The 25,656-nt window shown below is 41.9% G+C and overlaps 1 protein-coding gene across 1 annotated transcript; it reads right to left on the bottom strand.

The window, feature by feature from the left end:
* Positions 1-15,469: 15,469 nt before the first annotated feature.
* Positions 15,470-25,194, bottom strand: LOC127389726 (ras-like protein family member 11A-like). Its single transcript, XM_051630504.1, has 4 exons — positions 24,435-25,194; positions 22,972-23,028; positions 20,426-20,508; positions 15,470-16,628 (listed from the first exon to the last, which is right to left on the bottom strand). The coding sequence occupies exons 1-4, from the start codon at positions 24,577-24,579 to the stop codon at positions 16,161-16,163; spliced, it is 753 nt and encodes a 250-aa protein (XP_051486464.1). The 5' UTR covers positions 24,580-25,194; the 3' UTR covers positions 15,470-16,160.
* Positions 25,195-25,656: the final 462 nt, after the last annotated feature.

Genomic DNA, 25,656 nt, shown 5'->3' on the forward strand with positions numbered 1-25,656 from the left:
TTAAAGGAAAATGTCAAAATTTGCCAAATTAAGTAAATACTATATTGGCTCTCTGTCTAACCATGGACAAACTAATTCGTTTGGAAGCGAAATTGTTTCCTGGAGACAGATAAAATGAGTGTGTTGTACATGTTATTTTACCACAGAAACTTTTGAATGAGCAAAATGCTACTCATGCCCAAATTATGCTCAAATGATGCTTTGCAGTCTGGGATGGCTTTCTGTGCTGGGCAGCAACTGCCTGTTAGTGACTGTAGTTAAACAGCTCCCAGAAGCACTACGCTTTATCGAAGGGAAAACTTTTAGGAAGTGCTGTAGGATGTTATACCTGCAGCTGAGTTTGCTCCTGAAGTCTCAGACAAAAGAAACCATTAACCATGGGGTGATCTGGTAAGAGGAAAAAAAAGTAGTTCATGGTATGGACAGCAAAGGCTGTTGAAGGAAGGTCTCTCTCTTAACATGAGGGGCAGAGACCATCTCTCCACACTAGATATTTGCCATACCATACAGTTGTCCAGGCTCTCCTTACAGGATCTTTTATAGAAGATTTTTGTACGTGGTGTGTAAGGTTGAGATACATATGGTGTCTCCATATAAGGGAAAATTAGGTTCTTCTCTGAGGCACAATTCATCTCACTCCAGCAGAGATATTTCCAGACGTCTAGGACGAGACAAAGTGTGCTCTTCAAGTACTCATTTCTCTTAGTTGTAGAGAGAAGTTGGAAAACTAGCCCTCAGATATTTATGTCTACTCTGTAGATATCCAAAGTTAATGAGATTAATTTAGGCTGTGTACTCTTCAGGGATGCCAACAGATCATATGTCTGTCCAATTCTTTACCTATTTACAAGTACAGAACATTCCCACTGCAGATTTTCTTTAATGCAAATGAATAATTTCAATCAACTGTTACAGTTTTGGAAATAACTTAGGAAATGTTCAGTATTTATGAATAGCTGTAGTGCTACCCAGACATATATTAGAAAAAGACAAAGGAAGCAATTAAAAAATTTGGGACAAATCTGAGGAATTCAGTAAGAAAATCTCAGGGGGGATTCTTTGTATTTTCCCTGTAATTTATGGCACCCTGTACAAGCGTGAATCATCTGCAGTGTTCCAGCAGACTGACAGAATACATATGAAAACCCATCCAGCTATCTGAATATATGCAGCTTCTCCCTCCCCACTCCAGCCTTTCTTTCCATTTTATTTCTTCAAAATTGGAAAGCTTAATGCTAACTCTAAGCTGAGGATTGAGACTTTTCACAGTTTGGCCACATCTCCTGACTTCCTTTGGTTTCTGAATTGCTTGGTGTACTATCAGTCCTCCACAGATTCAGTGGATTGATTTTGTCACAGTCTTCATTTTAAGGTAAGGAAACATTTGAAGGAAATGTGCTATCACTGGCTCTCAAACTGTCCAGTGTTAGTTTCTAAACCAAGACTTTTACAAATACTGTTGGTTTCCCTTCCTGTCTGCAGTGGGGATATTTTATTCGAAGTGATGCTTGCTTCATTTCACCATGGATGATCTCCTAGGTGTTATTGCTGACAACTGCTGACAAAGAAGGTCATCTTCCAAGGCCTTCAGAGAGCAGTACATTAGGTGCTGCAGTTTAAGGGCAACTCCTGTCCTGCAGGATAACAGAACTGTTAGTGTGGAAGTGGTCCATGAATGTTCCATACCACACACACCTGACTGACCTGGCTTGGGGTGAAAGGAGTGATGAGGTCCCAGTGCCCACATCCATTAGGCTCACACAGGAACATATTCCAGCACGAGTTATCCAGCTCAGAAGACAGAAATGGTAAATGTGTGGTTTGCAAATAAGCCAGGCTAAACTGAGCCCAGCTTCCTGCTCTAGGATGTACAAAACCACCGTGGAGAACCTTGCTGATGGAAAGCTGGGATATAAAAATAAATCTCTTCCATTTGGAAAGATGCAGGCTCCCACTGCTGGGAAGCAGGAACATCTTTGGTTACCAGTAGGTGTCATTGCAGGTTTGCAGACAGTGGGAATTCATTGGGGCCCCAGCACTTGTCCATGCCCCCAGGCCACGGCTTTGCTTCTTGGATAGACATGTGCTAAATGAAGCCTCTGCATGATCCCAACTTTATACACCAGCTTCAGGGTGGTGCAGAAAAAAAAAAATCCTGGTTTATTCTTCATCTATAATTTTGAGTTTAGGATCAGTCATTCTTCATACAACCTCTTCTTTTTAGCTGGAGTGACCAGCTCCTCTTTCAAGTGTATTTAAAACCTTTGCAGTCAATCTGTCCAGGATGGAAAACTTTAATATTAAGTGAAGAATGCTGTGGGGATGACTGTGGTGCAACAGTACAGCATAAAAGATTAGGACATACCCTTCTTCCACTCACTTTAGGACTTCTTCCTTCCAGGAAGACAGCAAGTGTCTCTATCCTTGTCCTCCTGTGTGGTTGATCTGTCTTGAGATATTTGTGTGAAAAGTGCTGATAAACAATAGTGGCAAAATTAGCATTGTATTGTAAAGGTACTAAGTGGAGAGAAATAGCCAAGATTTGTATTTTGTGTAGGAAATGTGGTGTGCTTTGCCATACATCTTACTGTGACAGAGATTGTTGGAGGTGGGTACTTAACTTTCGGCTCAGTACGTGCCAGGTCACTGGAAGGGAATGCCTTGGACACTTCCACCTATTGCAGAGGTGTCTTGTGTAGTCCCTAAGGGCCAAATCTCCTCTTTAAACCAGTTCCCCAGTGGAAGACTCTTCCAGAACTTCACATGCTCCCTTAGATACAAACTAGTTTCTAATTCCCAGACTACTGGGAATTCATGGCCACTTTCTTCAGTAATTCCTGCTCAATGTTATTCCTTAGCTAACAAAATTTTCTTAACTGCTCTAACGGGTGTGTAGTGAGTAACTTTGTCTCTTCTCAATACACTCCCCACCAGGCCAAAGAGGGCACCTTTGGGAGCACCTGCTTCTACAATGAAAATGCAACTTTGCTGAGATTCCCAAGTCAGCATTGACTGAGCAAATCTCAGATTTCAAAGAAGCCCAGACATATTTGACTGTCTAGAGACTTGATCTTGAAAAATGACCTTTTTATTGTTGCTGCATTGTGCTTTGGGTGGATCAGTTTTCTGACTCTCTTCCCAGGTGACTGCAGAAATGTTTGTGTCAGCACAATGGAGAGAAGCAGCCTGGGGGGTGAGAACAAGACAGAGGCTCCAGCAGGGGCCCAGAAACTGTATGTGTAGCCCAATCACCAAACTTTCAGTCCCATCTGAGCTAATATTTCTGTGTGCAATGTGCTATGGACATAAAACCACATATGTAGCCTGCTCCAGGATCCTTGGAGGTCAAAGATATTGAAATATAATCACAGCTTCAGCCTCTTCTGATAGGACATGTTTCCTACCCTCAGTAATTCCTCTGCCTGCACCTGTCCTATAGTGTATACGGGTGACCAGGGTATGCACAGAATGCAGGGGAAGGTCTCAGGCAGCTTTGTGCGGAGCCACACAAAGGCCCAGACTTTGCTGTAATTATTTTGCCTGACACCTCCTCAGAGCACATTTCCTGTTTCATAGCTGCAACTCTCTGATATTCATATATGCTACTGTAATATACTTCAGCCTTTCTCTTCCTGTGTTGCTTCTGACTGTTTAGAGGAGAAATTCTTGTCCTCAGTCCCTAGGCGTTTGCTCTTGCGTCCTATTACTATGATTCAGTTCCCAGAGGAATGCCATTCTTCCTGTAGGGCACTCTGATCCTCTTGTATATTGCTGGTGCCTCCCAGTATTACATCAGCAGCAAGTTTTACTCCCATGTTCTGATGGTTTGTGCCAGAGCCATTAATAAAAATTGGTTCCAAGCCTGATTTTTCAGAAATTCTAGTATCTGGGTATGGTATTTGTATGGGTATTTGGCCCATACCAGTCCAATCCTTTTTTGATCTATACTGTTATAATTTATCTTTTAATAGTTTTCTATCTACAGTGAATTCTTTATACCAAACCTTACTTTCTGTTCTTTAATTACTAATGTATGCTGATATTGTGCTGAATTCTACACTGATGTCCATATAGCCTAGATCAATTCTGTCTCCATGGACATGTGGTGAACATCCATCCTCTTTCACTAAATCCTCAGATGCTTCTTTGGATGCCTGAGTGGGGGCAGCTAAAGTACATAGGTTGGGACTTTGGTAGTGGAAAATATTGGCCCTGAAGTCTGGTATAAAGCACACCCCGCCACACAGCCCTTCTGTCACTCAGAAGTGGTACAATATCAAACTGAGTTTTCAGTGACACATAACTGCTTCCACAGAGAATGTAGAGAGGATATTAAAGAAATGAGGTACAAATGAAGGACTGAGAGTAATAATTTATTATCTAACATATTAACTGGCTTAGTAGAATGCAAAAATAACTTGCTGTTATCCTAATCTATCCTAGACTACCAATTCCCAGACTTGTGGAGTTACAGAGTGCTGTTGGCCATCCAGAAATGACTGCAGATTGCCAGGCACCTGCCTGGCATTTTCAGTTGAAAATTTTAAAAGGACAGTGTGGTTCTGCAGGGCAGCTGCAGGTCTGGTACCATGGCCTTGTAACCCACCAGTGGTCTGGGAACCACAGCTATAGTGCTAGACAATGCTCAAGCTTCTTTTTCTTTTGAGGTTAAAGTATCTTCCTTAAAAGAGGCTAGAATTTCTAGGCAAAAGAGTTACTCAACAAGCTGATCCACTGAAGTCAAATGAAAAATCTCATGCATACAGAAGTGCTAGTAATAGAAAAACAGGTTTACAGTGGCAAGGTGCTTTGTTTGCTTGACATATCCTGGAACTAAATTTATGTTTCGTTTTTAAAATTCTTGGACTTTGTAAAACTCACATAATGGGCCAAGCTGAGTGGCTCCTTATTGTCCATTTTCTTTCCTGCTCCTTACTTTGCAAGTAGTGAGGATATCTCTGTTGGGACATCTGGGCTTACTGGAACATTGCAAAGCGAACTGGGCACTGACAGACACGCACTCAAAGATCTTTAACCTTATGTAGCTGCCGTCATCATGAGAAACAACAGTAAAGCTTAGGGAGGGAAATACACTAAAGAAGGAACACAACCATAAAACCGAGTTTAAATAGTATGACCTAAATTTTCCATGACTGGTTTCATCAGTTTATCCCCTGCTGAATAACTGGACAAGAGTCCTGTTTATTTTTCTCTGATAGCTCTTTCTTCAACCTTGGTTTCTGGGCATGCACCGCAGTGCCCCAGCTGCTGCCACCACTGATGTTACAATAAATGAAAGTGCTTTGGGGAGCTTAGATGTTTACAGAACACAGTGTCTGTCACATCTGCAATTCCCAGCACAGTCAGCATGCAGCAATTGTCAAGGCTGCTCATACCATAGAGCTTTTATTAAACACTGCTTGAACTTTAAAGGCAGGGAGATGATACTGCTGATGAATTTAGGCTTTGTTTTCCTCACTGAATTTCTTTTGGTAATATTATTTTATTTTTTTGTGCTATTCAAAAGCAGTGGGGTGGTAGTTCTTTTTCTGTGGATGTCCACAATGATGTAGAGCAGTGCTGTATGATTAAATGGGTTGTGCTTTGTTAATTATGACCACTTAAAAAAAATGACAATGCATTGTTTCTGTGCCGAGTGGGTGAGGTTATGAGCATTTCCAGAACAAATACCCAGCTGTATAATTCTAAGGGCATGTCCACATCACACAATAGAGTGTGGGGCAGCAAGTCCTCAGTTAATGCCGACCAAACCAGCTCCAAAACTGGAAGCAGCAGGGCTGTGTTAGCACAGTGCTACATTTTTGCAGTTAAGCAGGGATTATTAGCTAAAATGCAGCTTTGTGCTAAAAGAGCTTTGCTGCTCTCAGATCTGAGGCTGGCATGGCTGTGGAGGCAGTTGCTGTGCTATCAGCCTGTACCAGGCTGGTTGGTGGTAGCTCATGACCTTCTGTTCCATGCTAGAAGGTACTGGTGCACCTATAAATAATCTGTTTGGTTGTTGCTGTAAGATCATATTTGTTCTATGAGAGTCCAGAGCCCACAGGTGGATCAGGGCTCCCACGTGCATCATAGCAGCCTGATGCTGCACAACAGGGGAACTGATATCCTAAAGACATCCATGCCAGTTGCTAGGAACTCCTGTGCCAGGATGAAATCTCACAGGGCTGTTCCTGGGAAGTGAATGCAAAATATGCGTGACGAGTTTGAAGGAAATCAGAGTGCCACTAAACATGAAGAGCTTTTGTTTACACAACTATCAAAATTTTTCCCTGTGACTTAATGGAGACAGCCAGTGAGCACAAAGGCTACCCCTGCAAAGCTTTCTCTCCAGCTGCAGAGGTAACCTGGGCTTTGAGAAGATGGCTGACCTACTTTGTTTGTGTATGTGAAACTACCTTCCCAGCCTCAGAAATGGTTCTTGCTGTGGATGATTTTCAGGCTGGATTGAATCCCCAGGTAATAAAAATGGACAGCTGGATTTCTTTTGATCCACAAGACTCTCATGGTGCTATGGCAATTTACACCACTTGAAAATGTGTCTTGGGCACACATATAAAAAAATAAATAAATCCCAGCTGCTTGCTGTGGAGCCTGCACAGAGCATTTGCAACAGGAAACCCTGTGTCAAAACAGTTATTTTCCAGATCCATCCCTTGGAGAATATTCACAAGGTGAAGAGGAGGCAGCCTGCCAAGCCTGACCTTGTTTTAATTCAGCTCCCTGTGAGACATCAATCTGGGTTTCTACTTCTGGGATTGACTTTCCTTAGAAACAGTTGTTCATTCCTAGGTTTACCCAGAAGCTACAGAGCTCTTGTAGCTTTTGTTTGTAATTAGAGAGCAAAGTTTAATCCCCATTTCCTGCTCTATTAATAACAAACCATCAGCTCTCCACACAAGGGAGCAGCAACAGAATATTGAAAGCAGGATGACACCTGGCTTGCTCACAGGAGCTCTAACCAATAGATCTCACAACACCGTACAAAGAAGAAAGTATCATTTTAATTTTATTGGAACTGAAGCATTGGGGTGAGACAACCTGAGCAGTGTTCTTGGTCCCTTAAGTTACATTATGTCTTGCACTAGCAGGAGGCAGGGAGCATGAAGATCTGGGACTAGAGGGGAACTGGTAGTGTCCCACAAGGGACATTCCAAAATACACATAGTGGTGTTGAAAGAGGGACTTCAATGAGGAGCTTTCAATTCATTTTGAAGGCTAAAAATACATGCTGAAAACTGGTAGGTCTGACCATGTGGCTCGTTTTAGAAATAAGATGCTGAGAGCTGTGGGCAGGAGTTTGACCTTTTCCTAAATCATAAGCAATTGTTTTAATGTAGAACTTCTATAGTTATAGAGTCCTCCTCAGAGGAGCCTGCATCTTTTTTTTCTGAAAGCATTAGAACCCACATTTGCCCAACAGCCTTTAAATAGGATTTGTACCCCTCAGCCCACAGACATGCTCGCTGACCAGCTCTTCTGGCTGTACCCTTCACCAGTCAAAACTTCTGTTAGCAGCTCTATTATTGAAATCTTTCTGAATCCTGGTGACAAACTGGCCTGAGGATTTCCTGCCATGAAAGGAGTTTGTTTTTTTCATGCATGTGTAGGGGCAAGTGATGTTAAGCAAGAGGATTTATCAGCTGACTCCTTTCAGACATTTGTTATCATTTGGTGGGAAGATGCAGAATTTGCTGTTCTTGACAGTCAGCTGATCTTCCAAAGCTCTTTGTGTCACTGCTGTCATCTGGGGAGCAGAGTGTCCTTATCTTTGCTACTTGGGAGAAGTGTACTGGGTCTAACTTGTACAGTTTACTGCTCTGATGTGTAAGCACCCATTTAGTGCATGCCAGGGGCTGCAGAGGTGACCCATGGGGCACATGAGCATGAAGTGCCACATGCCTGTCACTAGCAGCTCTAACACCCATGCAGCACCCCATTGCATGCTAAAATATCAGCCTGCCAAAGGAGCATGTGGTGCCCTTTATCAGATGTGTTTAAGAAAGAGAAGCAAGGAATTAATTTAACAGTTAGACTTGATGATCTTAAGGGTCTTTTCCAACCAGAATGATTCCATGCCTCTATGATTTGGGGTGGGCAGCATGTAACACAGGGTGAAAACAGGGAGGTAGAAACTTGTGTTTGCCTTAAGAGGGAGGGTAACAAAATGTGTTTACTTAAGTGTTTGTATAATTGTTTATGTTTTCTTTTTTCTCAATCCCCACATCAGGGATTAGAAGTTTATGTTAACTGGCAAGAAATGAAATAATTAGAAATTCCCCAAAAGGAAACTTCTACCTGCAGCAGAGGAGGAGGAAGCTACAAGGAAAACAGATAAACATGGGATGCACTGATCTGTAGGAATATATTTTGACATTGAAAGAGTCATGAATAAGTGATAACTTTGTCTTTGTAGGAAGGCCTGCAAATGAAATCAAACCAGGCCAGGTTCTCTTTATGGAAGAAGTGATCTGAGATCAGGTTCATTAAAAAAATCAAATTAATTTGAAATCTGGTAAGGTTTTAGATTGAAGTTTGGTGTGTTGGGTAATTGGTGTACAAAATGTATCTGGTAGCATAAGAAAAGATTCACCCAGGCAGGAAAAGTAAATATAGCAAGCAGTACCCCCAAAGGAGTCCCACCTCCTGAGTTTGCAGGGTGCAGGAAGGACTGAAGCTGCACTTTGTGTCTGGGCAGAGATACTGTGAGAAACTCAAGGCACATTTTGCAATGTAGCGTGGGAACTGTGCCCAGAGCAGCAGCAGCACACATGGGAGAAGCAGAGGCAGCCCCAGGCAGGAAGTCCTTAAAGTCATACACACTTTCCCTATGGTTCCACCACAGCCCTTCCAGCTGGGTTGAAGCTGCTTGAGAAACCATCCGTTTTATTTCCCTGGGTGTCCGTGTGTTTCTCTGGGTTTACTAGCTCACCACTCTGTGCTCCCCCTCTTTTCTCTCCATCTCTCCCACACTTTGACCTCACACCATGAAACTGTCAGAACGAGGAAACAGTTTGAGCTGAAACATTCATTCCACATTACGTGATTCTAGATTAAAGGCAGGAAACATTTAACCCTTCGACAGCCTTCTCCCCTCATCCTGTGAAGCCTCAGCTTTAAAGCTCCATGGAGATCTTGTGGACAGAGAGGGTGAGCACTGATGCCTTTGGGATATATGTTCTTGTCTTACCAGTGGCTCTTACCAGTAGACACAGCACAGGGATTGAGGACTGTCTAGGATTTGCAAACTGAACACCTTCTCTCAGTCCTTTTCATGACTCTCAGTTCTCCCAATGTTGAGATGTATTTGCAGTGTGGTGAAAATCTGCATTGCCAAACATGTAAAAAGAGGAACCTTTGGCTCCACTTGTTTCACTTAATTCCCCAGTGAGAGGTTCATCAGTGCAAATGGCTAAAATTAAAAATACAAAAATAGATAAAAAAGAAGTATCTCAGTGATTAGCACTCAGGATTTAGAAACAAAACTTCTTGCTTTCTGAAAGCTGCCCAATAAATAAGGCTAGCAGAATAGTACTTACATAGAAAATGTATAATTTCACAGCCCTGACACAAGTATGTGTTTTGGGCTTTAAGAGCTGCTTTTTTGGCAGATTATGGCTCTCCTGAGAGCCAGTTACTGCTCTCCAGAATAGACTGATGAACACTACTCAGATATATTTTGGTACTAGCTCTTGGACTCTGGACTTCATAGGTGGTCTTGGCAGTTAAAAGAATGGATAAGAATGGCAACTCAAACCCTCTGTTAATTGCTGGAGCTGTACCAGGATCTACTCCGAGACCAGCAATACTACCATGGTCCTTCAGGAGAATAAGTGACTTTGGCATAGGCATAATGTAACCACATGAGCTGAAATGTGATGAAGACGTGGGGTTTTCACCACTGCTCTGAAAAAACATAGATGGGAAGCACTAATGGCTCTGCAAGGCCTGGATTCTGATTTCCCATTTCAGCAGAGCTCCTCCAGATGTGTAGTTCAGCAAAACGTTGTTTTGCTCAGAGAGCCCATGGTTTCCCAATGACCTATATTTGTGCACTTGGGAGGTTCTTCTCACAAATGTTGACCTCCTCCTCAATCCCCAAATGGAGGGATTGGAGCACAGACTGTTGAGCCAAAATTGTCATCACCCCTTTCTCTATATTCAGCACTGCCACCAGCCTATTGCCTTTCTTGGGGATAAGCTTGAGGGAGAGGCAGTCTCTTGCTGAAAATCAAATGGACACAGGAGCATAATTCAAAGGGTTTATGCCTCCCTCTCATTTCCCCATCCCACTACTCCTTACTGACAGTCACAGAACTGCTGAGCTGTAAACCAATACACCTTGTTCTGCTAGTTAAATAATGAAGAATCTTGTTAATTTGAAATGATGAACACCTTTGCTTATGGAGCATGGACATGACTTCTAGTCCCCAACAAATATGTGAAACCAGCTCAGGCACCCATGGTCTTCATCAAAAGGGAGGCAAGAGAACAGGCTTCTGCACTTCAGTGTGATATTCCAAAGTTGTTTTACTTTTTTATCATGGCATTGGAAAAAAAATGAGAGTTTTGAAGTGAAATGAACACTGTGAAGAGTGGTGGCTCCTGCAAGCATCTGGAAACCTGGATCACAGTCAAAAAGTGACATAATTCAACTCTCTTTGTGAGAGTTCAAAGACTACATCAGAAAAAGCCCAAGCCCTGCTTATCTGGTGAGCTTTCTAACCAGCAGAGAAGGTACAGTGTGTCTCCAGAGCCAACAAACAAAGTGAATGGCTTTTCAGAATGACCAGTTACTGATTGCTGGAGTTCTGCATTATTGCCCAGAAAGAAGAAAAACATGATCCTTAGGAACAGTCTCCACAATCATCCATAATAACAGCCCAAGGCATGCATACTTTCACCCATCATATTTAGAAAATGTGCAGCTTCCCCTGGACCTGCTACAGAGGAGACAGTAAGTGTCTGTGTGATGAGATCCAGAGGCTGTGTTTTGAAACCCATTTGGATAAAAGGGAAAATGTAAAAAATGTATCTTCTAAAGACAAGAAGATTGGTATGACAGCTCCCAAATGAAATGGCTCCCAGGGTTTGCAGAGCCTATCAACTCATTTCTGTGTTTCATATTTAGTGTTTCCATCTGTAGGAACCCATGCTGAAACACTATCATTTAGGATAAACTCTGTCCACTTTGTGATGGATAAAATTATTGTCACCAGAGGAGGCTGACAGATGAAGGGAGACTAGAAGTGGGTTTGCTGCATCGCTTTCCATTCTCCTGTTTGTTCCAAACTCTTCAATAATGGGCAAAAATCTGACAGAGCAGAAAATTACCAGCTGTTCGAAGCTCATCTACCAATTGCACAGCTGCTTAGAGAAGAGAAGAATAAAACAAAGAGATTTCAGAGAAGAGCAGCAAATCTTTACAAGTACAAAACAGGTTTAAGAAAGCAATGACTACACAACACAAATGAGCTCAACTTTATAAGCACAAAAAAAAGGGAAGAAAAAATTGGGCTAAGCCAGTGGGAGCATTTGGGGACAAATGGCATGAATTCAAAGGTTTATCTAAATACAGAACTATACTGACTTCATTTAGATGTGCTTTAAAATGCTTTGGGTAAATAAGGTCAAAAGGCTAAGTAGACACTCTTCTTTTGCTATAAACCATGTTGGGAGCTAAAATACTTGGAAATAAGTTTTAAACTTAAGAGCAAAAAATATATTTCTAAGCCTAAGGAAGAAGAATGGCAGAAGTTTTTGCTTGCTACATGAAACAAGCACCAAGGCATGAATGGGGAGAGACAAGGAAGGGCAGAGCCAGTGAGAAGAGGGGTGAAAAATTGTCAAGGAAGAGTCTTGCTTTGTCTCCAGAAGTGATAGATTGCAGGTTTTTAGTGTGAAACTGGTGATGTGGGTTTTTTTTATCTTTTAATTGCATGGTTTTCCTGTGCTACCCCTAAAGGAGACAGGGACAGCTCAGAACTACTCTGAAAATACACAGCAACTAAACATTAGCAAATATGTGATGATGTTCTCCTGCTTTAGGGTTATGTGCTGGCTCTGCAAACAGAGCTGCAGCTCTAGCAGAGCCAGGGTGGTTTTGACCCAAAGTCTTCCAGCTTGCCAGTGGGCAGGGGGAAATCCAGCAGTAACAATAAGTTGGCAGCCTCCCAGTTTGCCTTGTAAAACAATTAGACAACTGGTTTCTGATACAGACTAAGCTTCTTTCCATGTCTCAGAAAGTTGCTCTTCATTTGTACACCTGACATAAAGCCCGTGAGGAGCCAGGTACTCTGGATACAAACACTTCTCTCTGAGCCAGTCCTTGGAATCAAGATCTGAATTTTCCATTTTATTCCTATGCTTCAAGTGTAAATGTGGGATCCAAACAACTGAATTTAGGGAATCCAGAATCAAGATCTGAATTCAGATGTTGACATTTAAGCCATCCCTATCACAAATGTGGGCAATTCCTTTATTTCTCATTGGTGATTCTCTCCTGTGGATGCTGAAGCACACGGCAAACGTGGCAATATCTTTCCTCCTACTTTCAGACACAGTAACTTGGATTAAGAGATCCGGCCAAGATCATCAACCAAGTCAGAGGAAAAGTTAAAAATGGAGCCTGATTTTCCCATCTCCCCAGTCACACTGTATTTCCATGGGGAACCACTGGAAATGTGTGAGAAAAGCAACTGCCAGAAACCCTGCAGAAAATAACCATTTACAAATACCTTCAAGAACTCATAAGCCAGGTTTAGCATCACTGTCCTTGTGCACAGTGCCAGCATGTCAGTAATACTTTGCTCAAGTCAGTTCCTAACATAGTTTGTAATATAAGTAACTTTTCCCAACTTTTAATTACATTCTTGTGTAATACAACTTGTGTGCTTTGCACATACCTTGAGGGAGGTGGTATGTTCTGGTAGTTGTTGTAAAGAGTTGGGAATTAATTACAAAGCACAGAGTTTTGTGTTCCTCTCAAGTAGTTGCTCGGCTGTGTAACCTTGGGGCAAATCACTCAACTGCTTTGTGCCCAAGTTGAACCAGCTGTAAACCATCTTGCAAACCAGATGGTGCACAAGATTTAAACTGCTCAGGAGAGTGAAGAGGGAGGGAAGGAAAAATTGAATTCTGCAGCTTGTTGCTATTGCTTCCAGTAGAGTTAATCTGGACTTAGCCAGTACAACTGAGAAGAGAATTGGACTTGATACCTAAAAAAAAACCCAACCAAAACCCCAGCTCTTAAAATCTTTCCTTTCCTCTCTTGACTTTCTCTCAAGTACCTTCTCTCTAGAGGTTTCATTTTAAACTGTCAGTAGAATACATGTTTTTTCCTTGGCAGCCTGGAGATTCTAATTCAGGACCAGGTTCTACATGACTAATCTTTGATATTTTACATGATTATTTTTAGGCACTTAAGTCTATGGCACTCTCTTCTCCCTGCTTTTTGTGCTACCAGTCCCCTTCCTCAGCCTTGCTTAGCTCCAGTCACACAGTGGTGTGATCTGGTGCTGAACTATTGCACTGCTCAGAAGCATGCTGAGCTATTGTCTTCTGTAGATGGTATGTCCTGGCTTCAAACCAGTATCAAAGCTATTAAAGGATTTGTATTGCTGGTCAATGAACAAAGAAAATACTATACTCAAGTTTCTGTAGCAGAATAAATGTTTGCCACATGTTAGTATTATGAGAAGACTTAAATGTTTCAATATTTTTTGACTTGGGCTGAAATGTAACTTTTTTCTTTTTTCCCCCACCAGTGCCACAGGAATGTGGGAATAATTATTTATGTAGGGATACAAATGTAGGAATAATTGTGTATATTTCCAAGGCAGGGTGTATTAGATTAGAAGAAAGGAAAAAAAAATTAGTCTAGTATAAACAAGAAACATTTTTAAAGACATGAGATACTTTATACACTACTCAGGAAAGACCTTGCATGATTTTATTTATCACTATTGAAAATAAAACATTGAAAGGTTTGAAATTTGTTGAACTTTCCAAATTAGATAGGATTAGAGCTGAAAGAGTAAGATACAAACAAATTTAACAAGCTGGACACCTAATTCTCTTAGGCTCTTATGAAAACAAATGTCAGCAAATTGTCTTCAGCAGCTTTAGCCCTTGTTATACAGTACTGGGATGATCAAATATTTAATTGCTATTCAAAATTGGTAATAATTTTTCCAATGTAAACAATTTTCAGTTTGTGTGTCTCTCACAAACTGTTTCCTCTGTTTCATGCTAGTGGATCTTTAGATTTGGTATTTGAGCTGTGCTATTAGTAATTTACAATACTGCAATTCTGTGCTAATAAATGCCTTACCAAAATGCCTGCAATGAATAATGACAGTGCTCAAACATCAAGCTGTCAATTAATCATAAACTAAAACAGCATCCTCTGACATTGTTTGAGTGTCTCTTTGGACATTCTAACTTTCCTTCTCCCCTCCTATTACTGCTTGAAACTAATTTCTAAAAAGGTGCACTTCCTTTTTGTAAATTAAAGGAATTAGTCAGAACACAAGGCATTCTCAGATGAGCAGCTGTGGAAAACAATAAATAGAACAGCAAGTGAGCTGCAGATAGATCAGATCCAGGGGATAAGGAAAATCACAACTAGAGTTGTCTAATATAGAGACAAGAAAAATACAAAATATATTTTCAAGCCCTGAGCAATACCAATATGCATCAGACTCAATTTACATTTTTGCTGCTCATCATGAATAAAAGGTTGATTTAGCTCAGTATTGCCAGCTGGAACCACAGCTGGGAGTATTTTCCTGTATCTATCAAACTAGGGTTTTCCCTTTGCTGTTCCTGAGTGTAAATCACTGAGCTTTTCTTCGTTTCATGGTCCTGGGAATTGCTTAGGTGGTTTGTTTAAAGAAAAGCTTGTTGCATCATGACTTTGGCATGGTCCCACCCAGCTCCTTCCCACTCTCACTGGGAACAGAATGATGGATGCTTCACATTGTTGTTATTGCCACCATAAAATGGGCCAGCTCAGAGGATGCAGCTTCAAACCCCTTTGTTCATGCTGGGATACAAGGCAGTGAGATGATGCTAGGGAAAGGTGGATGTGCTCCGAGGTATGGAGGGAGGGCTGCTCTTAAGGCAAATAACAAAATTATCAATTCCCAAAGCCAGAAATTTCAGGCATCAGAAAACCTTTTCTTCTTTAAAAGTAAGAATATAATTAATTAAATATACTTTATGTGAAGGCCTTGCTTCTTTAAAACAGCACCTTGAGCTTGAAATCTAGCTAGTTTGGAACAAAAAAAAAACTTAGATTGCTTTAGGTCACCTTCTTGCTCTTGATGAATACAGTCCATTTTTTGCAGGTTTTAAACCCCACTGCCCTAATTTTCCCTCTCTCATTGCCATGTAGGAAACCTACCAAAAAATGAGAAGCACACCATTGAGAAGCTGCCTACAAAATGCTGCTACAGGTGTGTGTTTTGCCCATATCATCACTTTCATAAACAACCAATATGTGTTTAAAGAAAAATAATCTTTAAAAATAGTGATTCAAAAAAAAACCTCCCTTCAAAGAGACATTGTAAGTCTAAAGGTTCCATATGAATCAATCTCTCCCTGGTTGCTAAGCACCCTTTCTGAACTGCAATTTAAAACCTTTCAGTTACTACTTTTCACTATTTATGTTCTTACTCTTTGCTGTTATTTTCCAGTCTTGTGACTGAGAAAATCTGGTAAATTTTGCTTGCTCAGTGTAGCTCAGGTCACTCTCCTCATATCTTGCTGTAGCTTATTGCCTATGTTTGGGAATAGAACCAGCCCCAAGAGAAGCCACTTCTCTTACAAGTAGGATTTAATTATCTTTATTAATAAAATCCACATTATAAGCCTAAACTATTTGACTGCATCCCTTTCAAAGAGGAAATACTTTGGGACAACCTATTTGTTAAATCCCAGTTTCTCAATTCCTGCCCCAAAGAGCAAATTCTCTAAGTTCCTTTGCAGAAGGAGCAGGTGGTTTTTAAGGAAGATGTAGAGACAAAATGCAAGAGCTTCTCACACAACCTGCTGGCTGAATTTCAGCCATGCCTCTTGTTACCAGCTTGTTTTTCTTGCCTTTTTTTTAGGGCTGTGGACAAGAATTTCTGTTGGCCACATCAAAGCGTGGTGGCAGATTTCCCTTTGGAAGTCAGAGCCTGCTTCAGACGCCTCTTTAAGTCCTGCATATTTGGAGACTTGGGTCGGACAAGGTGGAGGCCTCTTCGTTTCTCCCCATTGCAGCTCCCAATCATCCTGCTGACCTCCTGGCAAAGCTGCTGGAAGGCTTCGTGCACTCCCTCACAGTTCTCCCGGGCTGAGACTTCATAGTAAGTACCTCCCAGTTCACTGGCCAGCTGGAGTCCTTCTTTGGAGGACACCTGCCTGGCTCGCAGGAGGTCTCCTTTGTTTGCCACCAGGAGCAGGGGGATGTTGGCGTTGGGGTGGATCTTGCGGATGTGGTGGTGGAGGGGCCGGATGAGGCGGTAGCTGTCGTAGTCCGTGATGGAGAACACCAGCACGAAGCCATCTGCCCAGTAGATCGAGCGGTTTATCTGCTCTTGGCAGCAGATGCTGTCAGTGTCATCCTGCCACCCAAACCAAGAGGTGTGAGGTTAGAAAACTGGGAGCAGGTAGCAGACAAACCACACAGTCCTACAGCACTGTTAGATCCTCAGAGCTGGGTTTTAGCGTGTGAGTGTTTCTCAAGGTGCAGGCAGAAACCTCCCTGACTGCCAGGGAATGTGTCACTGTCAGCAACATAATACAGGGGAGCAGGAACGTGGAGAGGGGTCAGAGCAAATTGGTTGAAAACACATCAGCCAAAATACTGATACTGCAAAGTTTGTCCTGTGTTCTGTTGTACTAAACCAGTATGACAGGAACCCGTGCTTTTATTGTGGGTAAAATTGTGATGGGCATAGTAAGAGCAAGATAAACCTCAGCAGGCTGGTCACATTGCTGCAAGTGAATGGTTGTCCCCTAAGGTGTTATTTTAGGGCTTTTTCCAATTCTGTATTCAATGTCTCCAGGGACGGGGGTTTTCTCTAGCTCTGATGAAGCCTGACAGATTTTTCTGCCATGTAAGTCTCCAGATAGTCAAAGGCAAAGTTACTTTGGAAAAGCAATTTGTTACAAATAGCCAATTACTGGAGCTGGAAATGAGGTGAAATCTCATTGCTCATTTGTGGAGCAGCAATGGGTTTATATTACTGTTCTGCTGGTCACACATTTGTTCAGTCCATCACCACTCCTACTCAGACAGCCATAAAAATCACCAGCCTTGGGAATATAAAACTGAATACAATGCTGTGGGACTTGAAAAGAGATCAGCTTGCTTTTCAAGATGCAGCTATTTTCATCTAATCCTTTACTCTTTGTTTTGTGTGCTGGCGTGTAACCCAACCAGATAGGGAGAGCCCTGCTCCAGTTATTGCCGGTATGCTTGCTTTGAAGGAGCTGACATTCCTGTCAATATTCCAGGCTTTCTGGAACATTGTAGTATCTCTCTTATCCAACAAGGCATTAAGCATATTCTCTATTCAGCTCTTAATGAAGTTGGTAGGAACTAGAGGCTTTTGTGTATTTTAGGGGGAGTTCAACAACATGATTATAGACCCAAACTTTTACTATTATTGCTAAATTCTATTTGAGAATTAAGACTATTAGAACACATGTTCCATTATCTGTTTATCTATAGAATATATATCTGCCATTCACATTCATTTTAACAGAATTTGTGTGTGCTCAGTGATCTCTGAAAAGAGATCACTTATATTTAGACACCCAAATATGAATGATAAAGCCTAATTTCAGGAAGCAGAAGTGGACAAGAATGAGCAAAACTGACCAGTTCTTTTATGGTAAATCAGACAGTAAAAAAACCAACAGGACTGTCCTGTGAGAAGAAGCAGAATTTCTGAAGGCTCAGAGTATAAATTAGGCTTACAACTTTCACCAGGAGTTCTGCTAATTAACTGCCCTTTGTAAATGTTTCAATATTACTTATAGAGACACTGGCTCATCATATCTAGTAGTTCTTTGCCCTTCTCAGCTCACAGGAACACTAAATCCTGATAGTAGAAAAACTGTTTAAGCTCTTATCACTTCTCTCCCTCCCTCAAACCCAAAAACCCACCAGAGTTGCACATGGAATGAAGAGGGATCCTCACTACCAGCATAATTTAAAAGGTTAATGAGTGAACTGAAGCCAGGACAGGACAGACTGTGGGAAGGGCAACTGGCTCAGCTGGTGTCTGGGTTGTATCCAGTCTGTAGAAAATTAGCCACCCTTCTTGTCCTGCTAGTCTCTTGTCACCAGCAAACTCCTTTCGCTGGGAAAAGAACTAATTGCTCTGGCAAGCATCTGAAAATGTTTTTGGAGAAGGTGGACATTCAGAGAGTCCTAATGAGCAGGAATTCTCAGTTACTCCAGCTCGGCCCACCCAGTAGTGAGAAGGATGGATAATCCCTATCGGAATGCTTTATTCAGGAAAACCAAAGCCTAATGGGTTTCTTTTTAAATGGAAATCTCTGCTCCAGAATGAATTTTGAAACACACAGTCATTTGCCATCTAGAGACCACGCAGCAGTGAATCACCTCCCAAAACCAGTTATCTCCTTGCTTCTGTTTCTCTCTTAAACATGAACATTTCCGGTGCAGCCAGAATCCTGAGTGATTCCACATGACTTTCTCCCAAAATACTGTACTCAGCCTGTAGAGTGTGAGAAACTCTCTTCCTTAAGGATCTTAACAGAAAATCTAACTGTTCTCAGTCTTAAGGAGTCACATTCATGAGCAAATTATTTCAGATGCATCATTTGATGCACACAGAGATATGAACTAAGATAATCCTGTCTGTGGGAGCTGTTGAAACAGTGCAGGCCTTTGACTGGGACAAAGAATCTTATACTTCCTAACTAAATTAAAAGTTTCTGACTAAGAAACCTCAGATGTTGGCATTAGTAAGTTTTGTGGAACTCTGGCTACAGTCACAGAACTTCAGGGCACAGTCTTAATTATAAGAGGGAAACCAGAAAATAAACATGTACCTGGTGTGAAAGAGGGAATTAAATTCCTTCACTCCCTCCTTTCTCCATGGGATAGACCAGTGAGGGGATTCCCTTGTTAAGTGTTTATCAGGCTGTCCCAATTGTGCCTAATCATCACCAACAGCTTCTCTTTGCAGGTCCTCTAAGCAAGCTGGCACAGGGCCTTTGTACCATCAAGTCCCACTTATACTTGGAGCACCTCCACAGCAGTAACTTCCATAGCACCCCCAGCAGCAGAAGTTGTGGAACTTCATAAAAAATTTCAGCTTCAATCTGCTTCCAGTCATCAGAGGAAATAGAAATGGAAACAAGAGGCTGTGGGAGCTTTGCTTGTTCTGTTTGGTAAGCTCAGGATGGAACAGTTGCACAGCACAGAAAGGATGTGGGGCCATGCAGACAAAACAAGGATATAAAGTTGTCCAGAGCCTGAAGGAGCATGAGAGAAGGTGATGTTCCCACCCAGACATGTATTTGGCCAAGTCAGAGCTAAGGCTCAGCTTAAGGCCAAACCTAGAAGTTTAGGTTTTATGGTGATGAGAGGATACCTAATTTTTAAATGAAATCTCAGCTGTTCTATAGGAGTTACTACTTTCATGAGATTTCCACCATCCATGTAAAAATAAATTTCATTACATTTCCTGCTGCTTTGACACTATTTTCATCCTCTTATCCTGCATGAGAAGCAGATATTCAAAAAAAGACATCTCAATCTTAGATGAAAAATATGTCTAGAAACAAGTTCCTGGATAAGTATTAACTCTAGAATATCAAAAACTGATAGAAAGGAGGGTGTAGATTATGCTAACATCTATTGTTTCCCACAATAAGGAATAAATAAAATAATAACATGAAAAGGTAAGGAAAGCACTGGCCTAGTTGGAAATGACAACTGCTGTGAGGTCTTTCCCCTTGCCAAGAAGCATCTTTCTAGAGAAGATGCTGCATGTGTAGGAAGGTCTAAGCTGAGCCAGCTGGGCCTCTAGGCAGGTGAGTTTTCTGCCATGCAGGGACAGAAACCATTTGCTAGTAGATAAAACAAAGAAGGAGCTGGCAGAGGTGAGCCAGACTGTGCTTTTACTGCTATTTAGGCTTGGGATGCAGGAACGTGTTTGAAACAGATTTGGTTTAGCTCAGACATATTCCTATAGGAGCCTGATTTAACCTCTTAAAGGGCTTATTTTGGCAGGGCTGAGGGTGCCCCTGTTAAGTCTTCACTTGGGTTTGAGCCCAGGGATATTTCTACTAAGTGGAGTTTCTTACACCTGGAAGTGGTGGCAACAAACAAGAGACAGTAACTGCTGCAAAGTACCAACACACTGGGCAGATGTTTTACCTCCAGTGAAACAAAGGGAGTATCCTGCACCTGTAGGGAGATCTGTTCGCCCTCTATGGTGAACTTTCTTGAATACAAAGCACCTGGTGGAAAAGTAAGATCATTAAAGTCAAGGACTGCAACAAAGAATACATAAAGGCAAAATGGAACTGTTGAAATCCAGATTTTTGAGGCTTATGACATGTAGCTGCTTCTAGAAAAGTGAATGACACCACAGTGGTTGTTTGGCTGTTAACTTCACTGGGATTTGTATTTGCTCTGTGCCTGGATGTTTGGAAAGTGTATCGAGGATGGCACTTTGTCTTGAATCAAGGGGTCTAAGTGGGCACTTAAATCCCAGTCATTTTTTCATTCCATCCTGTTAACTTTCTAAAATGTGGATGGCATATATTTTTATTTTCAAACCAAGATATCCAGGTGTTGTTTGTAAAAGCAGTGAGCTGTTTCCTGTTGCATTTTTCTGAAAGGTTTTAACAAAGGAAAGTATTCTGGTTTTGGACACAGAGTGAGTGACTGTATATGGAACACTTAGAAGCTCTTAGGGATTTGTGTGACCTTAGTAGTCAGAGTTTAGTTGGAATACCCAAATACTGGACAGTTGGAATCCAACTTCTGGTTGATCTGAAGGACAAATACTCAAGTTCAAACATCAAGGACTGATCCAGCTCTAATAAGAACATCACTATTCTGGGCTTTAACTTAATTTTCTTACTGGAGTGTGGGTTAAGTGACAATGAAAACTTGAGTTTTGATTTTCTAAATTATCTGTGGTTGTGTTAAGGACAGACTGATGTCACTGTCACTTTAATTTAGAACTTAATACAAGTCACATGGATGTGTGAAGGAATGCTATATCCACAGCTCTTGTGCACAGCCACTCAGTCTTGTCCAAATACAATTGTCACTGCTGCATCTAAAACAAACAAAAGGTTGGACCAGATGATCCTTGAGGTCCCTTCCAACCTAGCATTCTATGATTCTGTGAAAATCCCATTTATTGGACAGTAAGGAATTCAGGTTAACGGGGAGATCAGTTACAGACCATAATGCCATCACTTCTGAAAGTCAGAGGTTCAAGGAGGCAGGTGTTTGTGTTCCAACGGAAAAGAGTCTGAGCTCAGAGGAACATTTACAATACAACAAGATTTAGTATGGCAAAGATTGCTTTATCCCAATACAACATTAGCATAGTATGTTTTAATACCGACTCTCTAAAGTGTTATAGCCCTTCTGGTTTTGTTTGTTGTTTGTTTGGTTTTGGTTTGGTTTGGTTTGGCTTGGTTTTAGGTTTGTTTTTTTGGGGTTGTTTGTTTGTTTGTTTAATGGGGAGAGGAAACACATCAGATTTTAAGCTGAAAAGATGTTACTGTTTTATGGGAAGATACTGCACTCCTGAACCAAGACCAGACAATGTATTATTGCTGCTCTGTAATGCACTACAGAAAAAAGAGCAGGTACTTCCAGACACTGACTGTGCTCTGCCTCATGCCCAGCTGAAGGAGAAGCACGGTTGAATGGTCACAAATATCCTGCCACCTGCTTCTTATTCTGGCATATTTGTTTCTTCTGCAGCAGGGCTGTTGGGCTGGTAGCTTAATGCAAAAAGCATGTGGTTCTCAGCAATGTGTCTGGCAGCAATCCACTGCAAAGCTCAGAAGTCTGACTTGATGTATGGCCTCCCATGGAAGAGAAGAAGGAAAAGAAAGAGAAATAGTTCAGCCAACCGTCAAGGTTACTTGGGGTCAGTGGGAGGGAGCTGTGAGGAGGGGCTTTCAGATTGTATTTCATCAGACAAGCAGAGATCAAAGATGTCTTGTACTGACATCTCCTTTCCTAACTCATCATTCTAAATTCAGCATTCATCTCCAAAGTGAAGCAATCACTGCTTTGAGTCCTGCCCTCCTTCATCCAAAACCTAGGAGATGGCCTACGTGAGGGATGTGCTAGTGGGAATAAGCACAGTGTCCATGGATCTGGCCAATGCAGTTGGCACTTCCTTGGAACAGGGGTTGTGAATTAAACAGTTCACATGAACACATCCTTTGAGGTGTCAGGATGACACAAGAACTGCAGCAGAAGCAGTTTGCACTGTCACTTTGCTTATCTTATGGAAAGAGGACTTGAATTTGGAAGTCTCCCTTGTCATAAAAGCCACTGAGAAAAGGGAGTAGACAGGAAAAGTTCGGAGCTGCCTTCTATGCGCTTTGGAATTCCTCTGGCTTCCCTGGGGTTGCAGAGAGAGCAGCCTTGGCTTTCCGTGCTTTAGTCACTATGTAAGTTGTTCCTTGAGTCTGCATTTTAGGATAGGTATGTCCCCAAGCAAACCTTTTTCTCTGATCCTTTTCCATCAAGTTGGGGAAAAAAAAAATAGCTAAAAGGATCATAAATAATGAGCCTTTGATTTATTGCTTTCATAGCTTGAGGCTATTAACTGAAAATATGCACCTTATGGACATCTAACACTGCTTGGCTTTCCTGCAACAACACACCAGTCACACAACAGATTTCTTTCCAAGCAATCAGGGCTGCAGCAGCAGCAGACTCACCAGTGTTGGCTTCATAATCTCCAATAAATCTCTTGGTGAGAAAACGCACAACGAGGGCTGTAAAACAATGAAAAAAAGATGAGTCTTAATGGGAACCAAAATCAATCTTTGCAGAACACATGCAGTATCTTACTTGGAAGAGTTAGTATCATATGAAACCAAGTTAATCTTTGAATTGTTCACATATTACTTCACATATTACATGAATCCTTCTCTCAGCACTCACAGAAAAGGATCTGGGGCCAGGCTGTGATACCTAATTCAGAGTTTTTTGCAGCTTGTATTGCAAATTACCCTTTAGATTCAGTGTAGGATACAGAGGTTGGTTTGTTGTGTCTGTCTGCAGGTAGAACAATCTGACCTTTGCTTTGAAATCATTTAGAGAAAGAATAACAAGCCAGTAAACTGAAACTAATCCCAACACTGCATTTAAGACCTCTGTGTGACAGAAGAAGTGAGGCTGATGGATGCAGTGGTTCTTCCCACCCTCAACAATCCTCAGTCATCCTCATGGAAGCCACAAGTGATATCTAATCACATCCAGCAAACAAACTGCATGTCTTCTGCCCACACAGGCAGTGTCCTGGGCCTTCTTCCCTTAATCTGCTCTGCTTTCTTACACTGCTGGATTAGAACATTTTCCTTTTTCTTGATCATTTTATAACATTTAAAATCCTGTCATGGCAATGGTAATTTATATTCCTACAGTGCTTTAATCTCAGCAGATTCCTAATCATTTGTAAAACCACTTAGTGAATAGCTAAATAAAAGGTTTTACTGTGCAAACAACTCTATCATAGACTTCATTTAAAGTAATAATTTTTCTCACAGTGGATACTTGGTCACCTCTTTAGTTCCCTTAAATGAAATTGACTGTGCAGCTATCTTCAACAAACTGCTTAAAAATAACATGAAAATGCATCTGCTTCAAATCCAAACCAATCATTTTACTGAGAGCTGTGGAACCTCAGATGTAGTAAAACAGATCTGGCCTTAATAATTTCTAAAATCAGGAACCATACATTCAAAAGCAGGAATGCTCACTCTGCCCTCTTTTCTTCTCCTCTCTTTTGGAGAATAATACATCCTGTACACTGCTTTTTGTCTGCAGAGCATAAGTGATTTATAACAGGAGAATAAAAACACCCAGCCCCATTTTTGGGGTGTGGAAATTTAGAGCTGGATAAATTTATTTGCAGGAGATAAGGTAGAATCATTTGGGAGCACAGAGGTGCCCTCTCCTCTTAACTACCACCTCCCGTTGGCTGCTCCCCCAGACCTGCAGCAAACCACAAATTACTCAGTACATTTTCAAAAGAAAAAAAAAAACAAACACAAAGTAATCTAAAATGTTCAAGCTGCAGCAGTGAAGAGTTTTCACAGGCTTGGGTCTATCTGAGCTGGAAACGAGCTTGTAAAGTACAGCAGCAAGGAAAAGCATGGAACCACATCCATGGACTTACCTGTCTTGCCAACGCTACTGCCACCCAATACCACCAGCTTGATGATTTTGTTGGGCACACAGTCTAACACAGGGTACTCTGGTATGGGGAGCAAGAGAAAGTTAGTAGAATACTGTGACATAGTATCCTGAGAGATGAGACGCATGCCAGAAATGAGAGCTGTTCAACTGTAGGAGTTGGGGGGAAAAAGCAGGAAAACGGCTTCCCAGCGGCTGTTCTTGGCTGTATGTCCTTGGATAGAGCAGCCTGCTCGTTTCATTTAAGTCGCTTTCCTGAAGAATGTTAGAGCGACCGGCCTCCTCTTCCCGATGCCTCTGCTCAGACAGCAACTTCGGAGAGCAAAAGGGAACTTTTTGATCAGCCCCCGTGAAAACTGACTCCTCCATTCCCCAGCCAATCACAAGTGGAGCCATGACATTCCTCCAGCCGGGCACCAGCCTGTGCCTCCATCAACCACGCTCCCTTGCTCACTGCTTTATCTCCCCGCTGCCTGTTTTATGTGCTGTCCCTTGGCTTTTTGCTAAAACAGGATTCTTCTGGTTTACAGTCATCCCCGTAGTGTTTTCAGCGAGATACAGTCACCCCCGTGCTCTGCTCTAATTCCACTCTGAAGAATCCCCTCCTGCCTGTCTAGTTTCTTTGCATTTTCAATTGGCTCCAACTCCACGCTCTGTTGTTCTCTCTGCCCTATTGTGTCCAGCAGTCGGGCCCCTTTGGAGTGCTGAAGCTGATGGGACACTCCTCTTCAAGAAAACAAACACATTTCTATCCCCCCTCCCCAGTTTTCAGGCAGCGCTGGGTTATTCCAGAATACCAGCTCACAGACAAGTCCTCCAGGATACATTTGATCTGCTGGTTTGTACTTGTTGTGAGTCTTAATGGCCCGCTGGAATGTGGGTTAGCATTGGGTTGGGACACTGCAGTTTCTCCAAACATGGAAAAGTGAATTTTAGGGCTGGTGACAGACTTGGAAAGGCTGAGGAAGGACTTGGTGTCCTTCAGTGACAGAGGGAATGAAGAAAGAATTACTTCTATAGGACAACTCAGCACAGTTTTAAGACAGCTGGCAGCTGCAGAGTCTGTAGGGATGACAGCACGTAACCACACACTAGCCTCAGTCAGCTCTCAATTATCAGGGATAATGGGGAGGGAATGAAAGGGAAGAGGAGTGGGGAGGGAATCACCCAGACAACGCAAAACTGTGAGTAGTATAAAACAGATG

Source organism: Apus apus, chromosome 12 (assembly GCF_020740795.1).
Source record: "Apus apus isolate bApuApu2 chromosome 12, bApuApu2.pri.cur, whole genome shotgun sequence".
In the NCBI taxonomy this organism is placed as follows: Eukaryota; Metazoa; Chordata; class Aves; order Apodiformes; family Apodidae; genus Apus; species Apus apus.

Bases quoted from the DNA above. Each gene is read 5' to 3' on its own strand.
- LOC127389726 (XM_051630504.1), bottom strand. From the start codon at position 24,579: ATGCGTCTCATCTCTCAGGATACTATGTCACAGTATTCTACTAACTTT. The intron at 23,029-24,434 runs GTAAGTCCATGG...ATTGTTTTACAG, and splicing joins CAGTAGCGTTGGCAAGACAG to CCCTCGTTGTGCGTTTTCTC. The intron at 20,509-22,971 runs GTGAGTCTGCTG...CTTTTCCACCAG, and splicing joins AGATTATGAAGCCAACACTG to GTGCTTTGTATTCAAGAAAG.